This window comes from Ranitomeya variabilis, chromosome 5 (genome assembly GCF_051348905.1).
Source record: "Ranitomeya variabilis isolate aRanVar5 chromosome 5, aRanVar5.hap1, whole genome shotgun sequence".
Classification (NCBI taxonomy): Eukaryota; Metazoa; Chordata; class Amphibia; order Anura; family Dendrobatidae; genus Ranitomeya; species Ranitomeya variabilis.
The window spans coordinates 262,921,521-262,939,531 of NC_135236.1; the positions used below are offsets into that span (position 1 = coordinate 262,921,521).

The window sequence follows — 18,011 nt, forward strand, 5'->3', positions numbered from 1 at the left end:
ACACTAGTGCCACGTACGTACGTATTAAGCTTAAGAGCAAAGAGAGTTGGTATATACTCATCCCACAAAAATGTACAATAATAATAATAAGACCCTATACAATCATACTACCCTCAACACATGGGTGCACATATACCGGGAAAGTCCCATAAGCGTACATGGGTAAAGCCGTATTATACTTACTAAATGATGGATACATACACAGAATCCCACCCTGTGGCCGTACGTGGAAGGAGGAGCCTATGATTGTATAGGGTCTTATCGCCGTATTATACCTTGCATTAGGCACTTTATCTGTACTTTGATTTTTATGCATACTTAGCATCTCCCTGCACCCGCTTACTATTAGTGAGCTATTTTTTGTATTAATGCTACTATATGTCTGGTTGGTTCTGTCACCACTAATATTTAATGATATTATTAGCTATTCTTTGTATTCTTTTACATTTTTGTGGGATGAGTATATACCAACTCTCTTTGCTCTAAAGCTTAATACGTACGTACGTGGCACTAGTGTTGCCTTTCGTTTATCCATTGCATCGTTTTTATTCAAATATTCATTTGTGTATTTATGTACTTCTTTAATGGTTTTCAATAAAATTGTTATTCTTAGCTTTTGTGTCCATTCTTCTTTTGGTTTATAAGTGTGGGCAGATATGTCTAGTCAATACAGAACTGCCCTACACTTTGTGAATGGTCCAGTGACAAGCCCCTATTACTTGAAAACAATTAATCCAGTTATTGTGCCTCTGCATGAACAACACAGGCCTAATTTAGTCTTCATGGACGACAATGCTCCAGCTTATCGAGGTCACATCATTGGAGAATGGCTGCTAGAGACTGGGGTGCCTCAAATGCAGTGGCCTGCTCCTTCTCCAGACCTGAATCCCATAGAAAACTTATGGGATCAGCTGAGTTGCCTTGTAGAGGCTCGTAACCCTGCACCCAGGAACTTCAATGACCTCAGGGCCGCCCTTCAACAAGAGTGGGATGCCGTGCCTTAGCAGATAATAACTTCACTTGTGAACAGCATTAAACATTGTTGTCAAACTGTAATTGATGCTCAAGGCCACATGACAAGTTATTGAGACACTGACATTTTTTTGTTGGAGTGTACCCACCACTGTTAGCTTTTGTTACAAAAAATTGTTTAAGGCGAGGAAATCACCATTGCATGCTTCTACTTAAATGCCCTTCTTCCATGATAAAAATATCACTGTAGAATGAACTTCTTACGTTTTCCATAAATTTGAACTGAAAGTCAAATGTCCCTAACTTTTTGAGAGTAGTGTACATGCACCTAGAACTAGAGAGGAGCAGATTGCTTCTTGCAAAGTGCTCTCTGCCTGTGGACGGGAGCAGCGCGAATTTCCTTATGGTCCAGGATTCCAGGCTCAGCTTTTGATTACCCGGGCTGGCAAGACGTCAGCTGTGTGCCACACAACAAAGCCAGGAAACACGGAAGCCCAGGAAATTAGTGCAGCTCCTAACATGGACAGAGAGCAGTTACCTGAATTGTGAAGTGATCAGCTCATCCATACCATTGCTCCTAGGGTAGAATATCTGTACATACACTCACCTAACACAGGCTGTGCACCTCTGTACTAGTAAGTCTAACTGTCTCCATGCCCTTGGCTCTACAAAACCACAGTGATGCACTCATTGTGAAGGGCTGAATCTCCGCCAATATATTCACAATACTTTCAAGTGTATGCACCTTATGTCTTTGTTTTGTTCTGGATGTTTTTTCCATAATGTATAATATTAACTTTTGTGTATAAATTCTCACATAATACCTCCATGGAAACACAAGATAACAAGTGCACAATCCTTCTGTTGGCTTTATTTTTTTTTTTTTCCTGCATAACTAATCCTGCACAGGCAACTTCCAAATTAAAACAAAATAAATAGGAATAATCATGTAAAACAGTTCTTGGGGGTGAACAATAAGTGCACCAATGTACAATATTCAAGTACACTGACCAGGGGCGTCTGGACAACCTTGCCAAGGTCCCCTGACCAATTCCCCTGTCCCTCAACAGAAAATCTGCTCTCCATGCATCTTATATTCAGCGAGTGAGGGAAGGGCCAGTTCACTTTACCATAGCTTACAATGACAGAGAAATTAAATTAAAACAAGTCTTCTCTGTTATTAAAAAGAAGAAAATTGCAGGTGTAAAATGCCTGATGGTTCTTCACTTCTGGAGAGCGGAGAATTAAGGTGGAATCTAGTAGTCCGTGTCTGATCCTTCTGTATTATCCACATTACGGGATAACATATAATTGTCCATGTCAATAGATCGGCAGTTGTTGATTGCATAGCGCAGGCGTTCGGCCATCACTGGCTGACTTGAGTATGGAGGGAGTCGAAGTTGAAAGAAGCATGTCTGTGAGGTAGGCAGACTGTCGTGAGGCTGTGGAGGAAAGACCAGTCAACATGTGTTACTTTAGAAAAACTAGAGCTAGACATATATCAAGTGCCAAACAACATGGTTGTTTCCATGAATAGTTAAAGTAATAGGTATACTTACCCTATCAACCTTCATGATCTGGAAGCGCTGTGAAATGTCCGCGGTATTAGCTGGAAGTCGGGACCTGCCAGAAACAAACCTCATAAACAAGACTCGCTCCTCATTAGAAAATTCATCCAGGGTCTGCCAGAACCACTGCACAAGCTGGTGCTGTTCATCGACCTCTCGGTATCGCACCACTTTCTTCAGAACTTCCACCGAGATCTCTGGCATCCCGCACACCATCTGTTCTAGCTGCCGGGCAGTGAGAAGTGACAGGAGGGGAACTGGCACGATCCACGACATTCCCTCTCGCACTGCGGCTACCTGGTGGTGAAAACAAAGCCGTGTTAGTTTACCATGAGCCACACATTTCTACTGCACCACTGACATTTTCAGTGACTCGCCTGCCGGTCCATTTCATGGAGTCTGTAATCGATTGCTCGCTCTACATATTCCTTGCGATTAGAAAAGGTCAGGGGTATGCTGTTCCCTCCAGGGATAATGGGCACCATTTTTCCATCAGCGCTTTGACCCACAAAAGAATCAAGGGGTATCATCTACAAGGAGGTAAGATAATGAGAATATAAAGAACATTTATGAAGTGAAGAATATTCCCAAGATGTAGAAAACAAGAAGGTTTACAAGTTAACAGTAGCGACTCCTGTAAAGCAGTACATGTACCAATCCTTTTCTGCCCCATTTCCACCCTTTCTTGTTACCTGTACTGATGGTTAAGAAAAATAATGAACAATGAGTCACACATTCAATGAATTCTAGCATGGCGAATGGCTTTAATATACTTAAAGGGGACCCATCATCTGCAGGGAAACTTCATGAAGTAAAAGAGGACCAAAATCTTAAACATTTCCCAAATATTTATGATGTAGGAAAGGTAAAATATCTCCCCTTTAATGAGGTAATTAAAGGGCTAGCCCTTTAAATTGGAGGTGAGGTGGTGTTGGCCTCTCCACTGTCTCACTTCCTGCTTCTGAGCTGGGAGATACCACTATGGGGGGGGGGGGGGGGGGGGAATTCTTCTGCTTGTAAACACATGACAAGATCTGTGCTGCGATCTTCATGCTGGATGTAGAGCTAAATGCGAAAATGTGTATTCCTGTATATTATTAAGTATCAAGAGGAGATGAAAGGGGAGGCCTACAAGAAGCTATAGAAGTAAATCCGGTTAGTCTTCTATTCATTGTAGCAGTTGAGAAGTGAGGGAAAGTGGGTTTAATTTTCAACTTATTGGGATACATATATGTAATCATCATGTTTGTTCTGAACGTTTGGTGATTTGTTGAGAAAAAGAACAAATGGATTTTTCCATTATATTCTATGGACTACAGAAGGGGTCCCTACCTGTGGCCCACAAGCCAATGATATGAGGCTCGAGGCTGTCTGCCAGCTGGGTGCATTAGCACCAGGTCTAGCAAATCGCCATGAAGAGCAGGTCTCCAAATGGTGACTTCTCCGTGTAACCCTACACGAAAGAGCAGATATGGATGTACTGGCCATGGAGGTGGAGAGGTAAGTAAGGTATGACCATAAGATGATACTGCCATATATAGTGAGGGTGCTTGAAGCTGGATGTGATAGTGTCCTGGGAGTACTGAATGGGGTAAGGTGGGAAGACCTGGCACAAAGTTTAATTTCTGGGGGAAGCTTTGACTGTCATCATACTGGTGGCAATGGGGGGGGTTACTGGGTGTCACTACTCTGAAGGCAGTATATGTGGCTCCTGACCAATTGTTAGAGCGGATTGTGGCTATTACATTAAAAAAGGTTGAAGACTAGTGTTGAGCATTCCGATACCGCAAGTATCGGGTATCGGCCGATATTTGCTGTATCGGAATTCCGATACCGAGATCCGATACTTTTGTGGTATCGGGTATCGGTATCGAAACAACATTAATGTAAAAATGTGTAAAAGAGAGAATTAAAATAAAAAATATTGCTATACTCACCTCTCCGACGCAGCCTGCACCTTACCGAGGGAAACGGCAGCGTTCTTTGTTTAAAATTCGCGCTTTTCTTTCCTTACGTGAAGTCCCGGCTTTGTGATTGGTTGCGTCGCAGTCACATGGGCGACGCAACCAATCACAGCAAGCCGTGACGTAATTTCAGGTCCTTAAGGATTTTAAAATTACGTCCGGGCTTTGTGATTTGTTGCGTCGCAGTCACATGGGCGACGCAACCAATCATAAGCCGTGACGTCACGGGAGGCTGGACACGCACGCATTTTAAAATGCGCGCTTGTCCAGCCTCCCGTGACGTCCCGGCTTGTGATTGGTTGCGTCGCGATCAACCAATCACAAGCCGGGAGGCTGGACACGCGCGCATTTTAAAATGCGCGCTTGTCCAGCCTCCCGTGACGTCCCGGCTTGTGATTGGTTGCGTCGCGATCAACCAATCACAAGCCGGGAGGCTGGACACGCGCGCATTTTAAAATGCGCGCTTGTCCAGCCTCCCGTGACGTCCTGGCTTGTGATTGGTTGCGTCGCGATCAACCAATCACAAGCCGGGAGGCTGGACACGCGCGCATTTTAAAATGCGCGCGTGTCCAGCCTCCCGGCTTGTGATTGGTTGACCGCGAAGCAACCAATCACAAGCCGGGACGTCACGGGAGGTTGGACAAGCGCGCATTTTAAAATGCGCGCGTGTCCAGCCTCCCGGCTTGTGATTGGTTGACCGCGACGCAACCAATCACAAAGCCGGGACGTAATTTTAAAATCCTGAAGGACCTGAAATTACGTCACGGCTTGCTGTGATTGGTTGCATCGCCCATGTGACTGCGACGCAACCAATCACAACGCCGGAACGTAATTTTAAAATCCTGAAGGACCTGAAATTACGTCACGGCTTGCTGTGATTGGTTGCGTCCCGGCCACATGGGCGGCACGCGACCAATCACAAGCCGGGACTTCACGTAAAGGAAAGAAAAGCGCGAATTTTAAACAAAGAACGCTGCCGCTTCCCTCGGTAAGGTGCAGGCTGCGTCAGAGAGGTGAGTATAGCAATATTTTTTATTTTAATTCTTTCTTTTACACATTAATATGGTTCCCAGGGCCTGAAGGAGAGTTTCCTCTCCTTCAGACCCTGGGAACCATCAGGAATACCGTCCGATACATGAGTCCCATTGACTTGTATTGGTATCGGGTATCGGATTGGATCCGATACTTTGCCGGTATCGGCCGATACTTTCCAGTATCGGACGGTATCGCTCAACACTATTGAAGACTACTGGACTAGAGGCTCTACATCAGACAAATGGATAAGCACACCCTAAATCCAGCAATGAACCATTCAGATGTTGTACAGAATCAGCCCCCGACCTCCCCTTTACAGTTGGTATCTCCCACAGAAGAGAATCTCACCACATTTTGAGCTCACGCTGATAAAAGTGAAAGTAAAACCAGGGTCCCTGTTTTACTGAAGGAAACCCTGTGATTTGCTAATGACGGATCTTTGACAAATTTAATTTACGGTGACTTCTTGTGACTCTCACTACTGATAGGCAATTGATAAATAGTATTGCAGTTAGTGCAAAAATGACAGTTGTTTCTGTTCTTGATTAGAAGTTAATAGATTAAAAGGGAATTTGTCAGCAGGTTTTTGCAATCTCATCTGAGAGCAGCGTAATGTAGGCAAAGAGAAGCAGAATCCAACTATATCACTTAGATTACTGGGTGCAGCCATTCCAACACAAATCAGAGCTTTTAGACTTAACATGAAGCAGAGCTGAGAAAGCAAACCCCGCCCACGCCAAACTCTAATGTAGTCCGGCAATGTTAATCTAATAGTGATAAATCCTTCACAGTTCGTAAACAACCGTACACACTTTGACGAGTGTCAAAGAGCGAATTCTGTGTTTTAGCCTCTCTCTCCTGGTGTCTTTAGATTACATAGCAAAACCTTGAAGACAAATTCCCTTTAAGAGTTCGTACTGTACGGGTATGCCCCTTTCTTACACCTATGTAAGCAATATTTCCAATACTGTCAATCTGATATATAACAGAGCAGCCCTGACAAACAGAATTAGGGCAGTGGTTGGTGATTGCGTGTACAATATCCTATCTATGACAGTGGTAGGTAGATTCATTATTAGATTCTCATTTGATGGACTTGGGTACCTCATGGAAGGTCTCCTCAGTGATGCCACTGTCTTCAATGTGAAGAATGCTATTTAGGGTCTGCACATATAGCAGATCGACCTCCTCAAGGTCCTCTAGAGTTAGCGGGATACAGCACAGCTGTTTCCATACCAGGGGGGCCAGATGCAGATCAAGTGGCTTCTTTGTGCGGATAGCTACGCCCATAAGGATGCCAAGGAACTTGAACTGCATGAGATGCTCATCCAGTCCAGCAGATGGGTTAAACAAGAACCTTTAGAAAGATGAAAGACCTCTATTAAACTCAGTACAACATAAATAAATATGCTAAAAAATACTATATTGAAAAATTTAAGGTAATTGTAAACTGATCTACTTTTCATTTGATGACTAGATATTTCTTACTTATGCAAACTAGAATGCTAAAAGTAAACCATGAAGTGTGAGAAAGAGTAAAGCCAATATAATGCTAAATGATGAAGAAGTCTGTTCAAAGTGTTTACGAGTAAAAGCTAAAAAGTAAAACAAAATATAAGTGTTTCAGATTGTAAGTAGTATCGGTAAAGAAATAAAAGGTTAATGCATTACCTGTCTCTGTTATAACCAACTTCAGCTGTTGCATTAGGGGAAGGTATAAGAAGATCAACCACTCCAGTTTCCAGCTCCTAGCAAAAGCACAATAAAAATATAGATATATGAAATGATCTGTATAAAGTGTAAAGGTTCAGTACCATATGAAATGTATCGATGAGAACAAAGGTGCTGAGATCTCAGACACTCACCTGGCACATCTCAGTGATCGTATCATCAAACACTCCCCCTGCATCATCTGCGCCCTCTCCCACCAACTTCACCTTCCAGGCCCGAGATGGCAGACGCAAGTCAGATGCATTCAACTTCACCACCTGGCGCGCAATCTGCACAAATATGGGTTTACACTTTCTACCCCTGAGAAGAGAAAAAGAAAAATTAAAAGAATGTAGCATAAAGATCAAAGTGATAGCAAGAAAAGGCAAGTAGCAACAGAACACAAACCTGGTGGAGATCCTCTTTACAGTAATTTGAGGTCCATAGTTCTTTCCCTGAACCATTGTTTTGCCAATGGATCGGACCATGGGAAGTGTATAAACCCTGGGTGCCAGTAGGGGTCTCAGCTGGCCCTGTACTATACCCCATGTTCCAGCATTGTAGTGTGATGTACTACTCTGTAAAAGATTAAAAAAAAAAATCACATTAGTATAGCAGGGAAAAGTCAAATATAAGCGGGAAACAAAGTAATAAGATAAGCATCACGTGGTAAACTTTCTTGATATATGTGTAAGTATATTTTAAAGTGGGGAGTCGAGGCAAAGTCTGCAGTCACTCTGTGTGACTGTGGAATTGTGACAGTGTGCAATAAACACACTGTCTCGATTCCCCAATTTGAATCCTTACAGTCATGGGTTGACTAGACTTCTGCACTTCTTCTATTAAGAGAACCTTGGTGACAACAGCTGACACGTGACAGCAACTGAGCAAATCGCTTACATGTGGCCACATGACCACCAACTGACAAATGAAATACAGGTCTAAGACTTTGGTTTTAAGACCAGACAACACCTTAAGGACTGGCATGCACTTAAAGGGAATCTGTCACCCCATTTTTCGCCTATAAGCTGCGGCCACCGCCATCAGGGGCTCATCTACAGCATTCTGTAATGCTGTAGATAAGCCCCCGATGTAACCTGAAAGATAAGAACAACATGCTAGATAATACTCACCCAGGAGCGGTCCGGTCCGATGGGTGTCGCGGTCCGGGTCTGGCGCCTCCCATCTTCATATACCATGACGTCCTCTTCTTTGCTTCCTGTCACGGCTGCTGCGCAGGCATACTTATCTGCCCTGTTGAGGGCAGCGCAAAGTACTGCAGTGCGCAGGCGCCGGGCCTCTCTCTTTATTGGTTCTCATATGTATTATTTTTTATGGGGGTAAGGGAATTAAGGCTTTTTAATGTTTTATTAAAAACCTGGTTTAGGGTTTCATTTTCTGTAAGGGACCTGTAACAACAATCATCTGATTGACTACATATCACTTTGGAAAACAACTCTCTGGCTAAGCTCTCCTGATCAGAAAGTCAGCGAACGTGCTCGGATAAGGTGTTATTCGAGCATGCTCGTGTGCCAACTGACATGATAACTAACTGATATGTTAGTGCCCCCGCAGCTGAATGTCTCGCGGCTGTTTTGACAGGCGTAATACATGCTGCTATTGCCTAGAGAACAGGCAATCTCTACATGGGTTGAGGCTGTTGAATAGCTGCAAGACATTCAGGTGCCTTGACTCGAACATTTTTCGAGCATGCTGAAGACTGTCGGTTGGCACACGAACATGCTTGCTCATCACTACCCCTGATGTAAAAATATATCACATTTTCTGCTGCATTTTTACAGAACCAGCATAGTACATCAGGTTTTAAGAAATCTCATGCACATGCTGCGAAATATAACCACATCACACACTGACAGGAGCTGTCAGTAAATTTATGCTGCCGATATAGCTGCGAAGTTTACTCTCTGCAATGTGATGGATGAAATGTGCAGCCCCCAGCTCCTGCATGTAGACAGCGGTAAATGTTAGAATCATAGAATGTTAGAGTTGAAAGCGACCACAAGATCATCATGTCAAACCCCCTGCTCAATATAGGATTCACTAAACCATCTCAGACAGATGTCTGTCCCGCCTCGGTTTGAAGACTTCCATTGAAAGAACTCACCACGTCTCGTGGCAGCCTGTTTCCCTCATTGATCACCCTCACCGTTATCTAATATCTAATCTGTATCTTCTCTCTTTCAGTTTAATTCCATTGCGTCTCGTGTTTTCATGTGCAAATGAGAATAAGGATGATCCCTCTACACTCAGCCTTCTTTTTTGCAAGCTAAACATTCCCAGATCCTTTAACCGTTCCTCATAGGACATACTTTGCAGTCCGCTCACCATCCTGGAGGCTCTTCTCTGAACTTGCTCCAGTTTTTCAATGTCTTTTTTAAAATGTGGTGCCCGGAACTGTACACAGTATTCCAGATAAGGCCACCCAGGAGGAGTAGAGGGGGATAATTACCGTACTTCACGTGATCTAGACTCTATGCTTCTCTTGATACATCCTGTGTTTGCCTTTTTTTGCTGCTGCATCACACTTTTGTGCAGTCTGTGATCTATTAGTATAGGCAGTATACCCAAGTCTTTTTCACACGTGCTGTTGCTTAGTTCTATTCCTCCCATTCTACAGATATAATTTTCATTTCTCTTGCCCAGATGTAGAATCTTGTATTTCTCCCTGTTAAATACCATTCTATTAGTCGCTGTCCATTGTTCAAGCTTTCCTAGATCCTTCTGAATCCTTGGTTTTCTCTAGTGTTAGCTATCCCTTCTAGCTTTGCATCGTCTGCAAATTTGATTAGTTTACCTTCAGTTCCCTTATCTATATCATTTATAAAAATGTTGAACAACACTGGGACCAGGACAGAGTCTTGTGGTACCCCACTTGAAACACTCTTCCAATTCGATGTGCAACCATTTATTACCATTTTTTGAGAATGATTACTGAGCCTGTTATGAATCCACCTTACCATAACATTATCAATCCCATACTTGGTCATTTTTTCAATATGATCATATGAGATACTTTATTAAATGCTTTGCTGAAGTCGAGATATACAATATCTACCGCATTTCCCTGATCCACCCAGTCAATAATTTGTTTAAAGATCCTTCCTGGTATAAAAGTAAGGCTTGCTGTGGCATCACCACTGCGAGAGATCCGCAGTGGTGATTCTATGTGGGAAAGTAGTCTTACTGCCATGGCATTAGAGGGGTAAAATGATCAAATTCAGATTTCTTTGATCTCAGTGGTTACAGCAAGACTGTGGCTGTTGAGCACAACTGGGCTCCTGCTGTACAGGTGCAGCTTCTGCACAAAACTTCATGGAGAATATGTACAGTGTGGTGCACTAGTATATTAGCAATGATTATAGTTGAAGACTGACAAACAACACTTCATATGACTGGTGGTTTTGCTCATCATTAGAAATAAAGTACTGTACAATCTATGTACCTGGTTGTTGGGGCTAAGATTCAGTAATCTCCAAGATGAATACATAAGATCAGAAAAATGATAAAGTAGCCGCAGTCTTGCTCTGACTGTGTGGGTGCAGATGTCCTTCAGAGAACTGTATTGTGGTGGAGTAACATCAGGGAGGCCCAACTGCAGTGGCACTGACACACCTAGAGATGCAATAGTTAAAAGAGATACAAGTTCAGGCTAAAACCAATAAAGCAGAAAATCATGACAGTTTTCCTGCACAGTCCGACTGAAAAAAAAAAAAAATCCGTTATTATATGCAGAAATGAATGCAATAAAAATAAGATCTCTGCCATAATAACCTGGGGCACGTGGTGGTACAGGAGTAGCCGTCCATGCCGCACTGTGACATCGTCCTGCTGAGATTTGGCGAACGTTCTTGCCTTGTAATGCTGTGACCAAAGTGGGCTCACGGACATGATTGGTGTGACCAAGGCCAAGCTAAAAGGTGGTAATAGTAAAAATGTCAGATAAGCTGTAATGTCCATGTACCTTTCACACGACCCGAAGATAAAAAAAAAATCTATATACATATATACTCAACTACCAATGATGCTGGGAACTTAGCACTTTTAAAATTATTAGCTATAACTATATGACAGACTATATCCAAAAAAGGTCGCACTCTATCGTGCTAAAGCATGTCAATGTGAAATATATGAAATATGAATAGCAATACGGCTTATGAATATTAGGAAAAAAATGAGACGCTTTGCACATAATTTGGCTAAATCATGCCTGCCCATCAACCAACGTTAAGGTGGTCTATGTTGGACGTTCCAGTCAGTCTTTTGTTATTTATATGAAATAGACTAACAATGATGGCACCCTTTTCTATAAAAATCTTCCCCTTAAAGGGATTGTTCACCTTTGTAGACTTTTTTCTTACGTAAATGAATGCATACAATCATTTTTTACAATTGGGATTCATTAAAATTGGTGCACCGTTTGCCTCCTATAGTCGCTGCAGTACACGGTCTATTATTGGCTGCAGAATAAGTTAACATGGTCGGCCATATTTTCTTTATTTTATCAGATGCATTGAGGGCATCATTTTTTGGCACTTGAGATACAAGTATGACAGGTTCTCTTCCTGCACTTGTTAGTGCAGCTTTCCTCACAGACTACACAGCCCCTCAGTCCAAACAATGGCGGCTAGTGGAGGAGCATGTGACCAGACCTGTCCATCAGTCTTGTCCAATAGAAAACCTCACATGAGAAAACTGCTTTTCTATTGGAGGAGACTGTTGGACAGGTCTGGTCACATGCTCCTCCACCAGCAGCCATTGTATGAAGAGAGGTGCAGCCTGTGAGTTTGCTTTTACGTCCCAATTACATGCATTTGAGTAAGACAAAAAAAAAATTGTCAACAAAAGGTGGACAAACCCCTTTAATAAACTAAAATTTCAAAATTTTAACAAAATCAATTAACACAAAAGCAATCTGTATGACTTTCAAGCTTGAACAAGATGTGGATGAACAGTTAGGCAAATGATAAATGGTCAGAATTATTGATTCTACAGCATAATGCTATTTGTTATTAACTTGCTAAAACAAGACTGAAAAACTGAACACACATTAAAAAAAAGGAAGGCAATGGATAAAGTTGCAGAGAAGCCATCACTGACCTGACCCTCTGAGTTACTACCCCAGGCATACACTTCACCGGCAGATGAGAGCGCCAACGTGTGCTCTGCCCCCACTGCTATGTCTTCAATAAAGATGCCCAGGAGACCTGGAACCAGCTGGGGACGATTGTGATTCCGAGCTCGACCTTCAGGCAAACCTATCAGCCGGTCTGGAGAACATCACAGTAAGGAGCTCAATCACAAGTAAGTCAAAGTTAGGTAATTATGCAAGATGAGTGAATATCAAGATGGAATGATAAAAGGTATAAGTAATGGGGGATAGTAATCATCCACTTACCCTGACCAAACGTGTAGACATGCCCATCTTTAGTCAGCGTGACAGAGAACTGTGTGCCACACGCCACTTTCTTGATGCCAATCCCACAGAGAATGTCCACTTTCTAAACAGAAACAAAAAATTAGGCAAGATCTCAAATAACAAAATAGAGCAAATTCTGAAAGGAATTTCAGGAACAATATGAACATCTAAATATTATGTATCATGTGAAAGGCTACAAATCCCACACGGGAAAGTATCAAGTTTAATTAAGAGAAAAAAAGGTCACCTGTGGGGAAGATTTTGCAGTTGAGTTTCCCAAACCAAGTTTCCCATAATCTCCATCACCAAATGCCCAGACCAGCAATCCATCAGCAGAAACTACTAAGGTATGGTTCAGCCCACAGGCCACCTGAAAAACACGTCAGGATAGAACATTTATTTTTGCCATCACCACCTCCTCAGGCAAGGAGTTCCAGATTCTCACTGCCCTAACAGTAAAGAATCCTCTTCTATGTTGGTGGAAAAACCTTCTCTCCTCCAGTACCACCCATGTGACTATTACAGGGTTTGTCCACATATCATAAGCACTGCAGCCCATCAGCAGCCAATAATAGTCTGCAAAAACAAGAGAGACAGCCAATGCATAGAGATGTGCACACCTGCTAGATATTTGCAAAAAATACAAAACTTTATTATGCCAACAGCAAACACACACAAAACAGTATAAAACCAATTAAAACCATAGTAACACAACACCCTTCCCCATATAGAAGTGTCAAAAATAATCTTCCTGTATATAGTACTATAAACCTGGACACAGCAAACTGTAATACTAATGATGGTTTAAAATACAATACAGCAATGACAACCATATATATAAAATTATACGGTGTGAGCAAAAAATGAAGAGTAGAATGGCACTAGGTGATTGTAACCGAGCCCAAAATACAGCGTGGAATCGCCCAAGTCTCAGATTTCAAGGCGGTGAAGTGTAGAAATGCAGGACTCTATTTAGAACCCCTACGGCATGCGGCAATCAGCAGCGAATGGGAGGTGCTCAACACCACTTAGCAATGTAAATCCAGAATATAAAGAAACAGAAGTGGCACTCACCCGATGATGCTGTATGATAATGTCCTTTATTCAGAGCATAAACTCACAGACATAATGTGGAGAGGCGGCTGGTGAGGAGAGGAGTGCAAGAGGAGGCAAGAGGACGACGGCCGTTTCGCGCCTGCACGCTTCAACGGGTCCAGGTGACCTCTGAATAAAGGACATTATCATACAGCATCATCGGGTGAGTGCCACTTCTGTTTCTTTATATTCTGGATATATATAAAATTACTATAGGTGCAGCAAAACAGTGTATATATAGCCGGAAAAACAATCTTAATCCAATGTATATTGAGACTAGATGAGGGCGTCCCCAAATCTGTCATAAACCAGTTGCCACGACCTATATGTTGTAGAGCAATGCCCAGGCATATCCTCTTTGATAGGACATATTACAAGCAGGTGTCAGGCGTGGCCATGGGCGCACGTTGTGCGCCGGCCTACGCAAATATCTTTCTCGGATGGAGGGAAGAGACGGTTGTGTTCCACTCTCAAGGCTTTTGTGACCACATTAAACATTGGCACCGTTATGTAGATGACGTCTTCTTCATTTGGGTAGGCACTGAAGATGCGTGCGTACAATTTCTGAGGGAACTCAATGATAATGTGTTTAACATTTTTCTAACATATTCTTGTTCTTTGGATTCAGCAGTTTTTCTGGATCTTCGAGTTCTGACTGATGGGGACAGATTGGTGACAGACCTATATCGCAAACCCACAGCGACCAATAGTCTTTTACAGTACCAGAGCTTCCACCCCCTGCACACTCGTAAAGGGAATTCCAGTGGGACAATTTCTCCGGACTTGCCGCAACTGTACAACAGATGAATGTTTCAAGCAACAATCCAGAGATCTAACCATGAGAATCCAACGGAGGGGGTATCCTCGGAAGACAATCTCCAAAGCCTTCCAGCAAGCGAAAACCTTCGCCAAAGCTTCTCTTTTGACGTCTCACCCTCGATCGCAAGATCCGACAGTGAGATTCATTACAGAATATAGCACCAACTGGAACCAGGTGAGGCACATTCTTACTAAAAATTGGGACATTTTGACATCAGATGCCCAAACCGCGACTTGCGTGAGTCCCAGACCCCTGATGACCGCAAAAAGGGTGCCAAACCTACGTGACATACTTATCAGAAGTCATTTTTCACGACCTGTCACCAGACTCAATCGAGGGATTTGCCTCAGAGGTTCATTCCCCTGCGGTGACTGTACAATTTGCCCTTACATGCTACCTACAAGAGACTGTTTTACTAATCCCTCTGACAACTCGGACCATCCTCTTCATCTATATATCAACTGTAAGACAAGTTTTGTGATCTACGCAATTATTTGTCCCTGTTACAAAGTTTACGTAGGTCAAACCTCATAGGAACTAAGAAGGCGGGCACAAAAACATCTATCAACAATCAACTTGGCCCATTCTGACCTGAAAAAGGGTAAGGTTTTAACGCCTATAGCAGATGACTATCTCAAAGTCCATGGAGGTAAACCTAATACCCGTTTTTTTGGCCTACAGAAGATTCTACATAATGAAAGGGGCGGTGACCGTCGTAGACTATTATTACAATATGAAGCCCGTTAAGATTTTTCACTTAAAGTCTACTTCACCTATTGGTCTGAATGAAGAGCTCCTATATACTGGCTTTTTGGGCTAATTTTTCTTCATATTAATTTACATCATATTTATATCTACAGCCCTTTTGTTTTCTTCACCTAGCATTCTGTGATTTCTTTTGATAACCCCCTCCCCTTCTTGGACTCATCTATATCTGGAGCCATTCATCTTATAAGTGTTCACAGCTTCGTTACTCTCTCTATCTGGCATTTTGCGGACCCCTCTGACAACCTTGATCAGTTTTTTCTACACTTTGAATCATTTGGTGGTAGGCTCTATAGCTATACATATGTATATCTGAGGACCAACATGACCTGGAGATCAATAAGATACGAACCATGTCCATTGGCTGGGTACTTTGAACCACTTTTGAAGATATGACAGACTTTAGGAATGGACATTTGCATATGGGGTATCTGACGGGGAACCTGGAGATTGATGGACATTTGGATTACCATTGCATTATTTGATTTTGGTTATCTGGCTTGTTTGCATTTGAGATGTATTTTTTTTTGTTTTCCACATAGGTTTTGTTATATTGTTCATATATTTCATATATCTATATTTGAATTATGGTCTCCCCTTCTGATATGTACTTATATTGTGTGTATCTTTATATGTATGTGTATATATATATATATATATATATATATATATATATATATATATATATATATATATATATATATATATATATATATATATATATATATATATATATATATATAGTGAAAGAATTGGAACAGCATCAAATTTACTACCTTACAAGGCATGCAGAGCTCTTCCGACCAGCAATCCAATGGTCAAAAAGTAATAAACTCAAAAAAAGGAAAAGCAGCACAAAATAATTGAAAAAAAAGCGGACTTTAATGCCTGAACGGCACGCCGTTCAGGCATTAAAGTCCACCTTTTTTCAATTATTTTGTGCTGCTTTTCCTTTTTTTGAGTTTATGTATATGTATATGTATATATATATGTGTATGTATATTTCTCTCTATGTATCTATGGAGGCTTGTATGCATATATACCTTATAATTGCTGCGTTATTGTTATTATTGTTGCATATTATATATTATGTTCCTTTTCTTTGCAGCGCCTTTGTGGGTGACTTTGCGCATCAGCCAGGCTGTATCTCTTTATTTTTATTTGCATTGGTCATATATCTGTCCATGCTTCTCATCCATCATGCCATCTTACATTCCATTCCATGTTCATCCCCTTTCACAGCTATTCTCCCTCCCCTCCCCACCACGCATGCGCCCTTCCATTTGGTGTGCGGCCACCCACTGCGCTTGCCCGAGTCCTCTTCCCTCATTCCTTATTCCCTGCGCATGCGCGGTTCTTTCTGTCTCTACTACGCTCCTGTAGTCACATCACCTGCATCCACCCTCTCTGCCGGCAAGATCTTCAGACACCGGTAACTCATTACATGATTAATGCCGCTATATAGAGCAGACACTCTCTACAGGGGATTCATTTTCCCTGGCGAAGCTGCCCAGAGGCAGCGATACGCGTGGGATTTTTCCCACACTCTTCCCCTTTCTACTCCTAGCCCTGGTATTTTTGGAGCTTTATTTCATATACAATTGCAGCCATGCACATTGGCAGATTCAGCCCACTTTGGGGCTGTATCACCCATGACTGAACCATCTTATGGGGTATGCTGACTACCATTTGTGCCTTGCACGGTAACTATACTTGGCACGTTGCCAGCCATTTCTCTTTCACTACTTCTATCATTGATATACCCCTCTTTGGCATATTTCCTTGTACTCCACCAGGGCTTCTACTTTGCCTGGGCATTGCTCTACAACATATAGGTCGTGGCAACTGGTTTATGACAGATTTGGGGACGCCCTCATCTAGTCTCAATATACATTGGATTAAGATTGTTTTTCCGGCTATATATACACTGTTTTGCTGCACCTATAGTAATTTTATATATATGGTTGTCATTGCTGTATTGTATTTTAAACCATCATTAGTATTACAGTTTGCTGTGTCCAGGTTTATAGTACTATATACAGGAGGATTATTTTTGACACTCCTATATGGGGAAGGGTGTTGTGTTACTATGGTTTTAATTGGTTTTATACTGTTTTGTGTGTCTTTGCTGTTGGCATAATAAAGTTCTGTATTTTTTGCAAATATCTAGCAGGTGTGCACATCTCTATACATTGGCTGTCTCTCTTGTTTTTGCATACATAGTTTCCATGCATTTTGTAGCACCCTGATCTATTTTGTCATTTACATTTATGGTTTTGGTGATAGTAGTGCGCCTGATACCTCTATTATCAATAATTGTCTGCAGCTCTCACACTTCCTTTGTACGTCCGAGCTTCATCCAAACAAGGTGCGAGTGAAGCGGCCTATTACCAGCTGCTGATTGGCTGCAGTGCTCATGTAGCATAATGCCACACAAGCTCCGGGTGACCTGCCACTATCTTGGCTGTAAAGGCACTGCTGTGCCAGATGAACATCATTTATTTTTTATTTTATTTGGGGGAAAATAGTATTTAACGAGGCATTGTCCAAGTGGTGGACAATTTCTCCAAAAGTGGTGAATGGTGGTTTGATAACTTTCAATTCTCCATCATAATAAAAGCAGCGCTTTCAACAGAGGGACATCT

General features: G+C 42.1%; 1 protein-coding gene across 6 annotated transcripts in view; it reads right to left on the reverse strand.

Annotated features, from left to right (window-relative positions):
• Positions 1-1,823: 1,823 nt before the first annotated feature.
• HERC1 (HECT and RLD domain containing E3 ubiquitin protein ligase family member 1) overlaps positions 1,824-18,011 on the reverse strand; it is a 194,301-nt gene continuing 178,113 nt past the window's right edge. For all 6 annotated transcript variants that reach the window (XM_077264201.1, XM_077264204.1, XM_077264203.1 and 3 more), the window contains 12 exons: positions 12,934-13,056; positions 12,666-12,768; positions 12,368-12,537; positions 11,042-11,180; positions 10,713-10,882; positions 7,658-7,827; positions 7,405-7,570; positions 7,211-7,287; positions 6,644-6,896; positions 2,918-3,070; positions 2,532-2,837; positions 1,824-2,414 (listed from right to left, as the gene is read on the reverse strand). In XM_077264201.1, the coding sequence (XP_077120316.1) occupies positions 2,229-2,414; positions 2,532-2,837; positions 2,918-3,070; positions 6,644-6,896; positions 7,211-7,287; positions 7,405-7,570; positions 7,658-7,827; positions 10,713-10,882; positions 11,042-11,180; positions 12,368-12,537; positions 12,666-12,768; positions 12,934-13,056 (2,016 nt within the window). In that variant the 3' untranslated portion in view covers positions 1,824-2,228. The remainder of the gene's footprint in view (positions 2,415-2,531; positions 2,838-2,917; positions 3,071-6,643; positions 6,897-7,210; positions 7,288-7,404; positions 7,571-7,657; positions 7,828-10,712; positions 10,883-11,041; positions 11,181-12,367; positions 12,538-12,665; positions 12,769-12,933; positions 13,057-18,011) is intronic.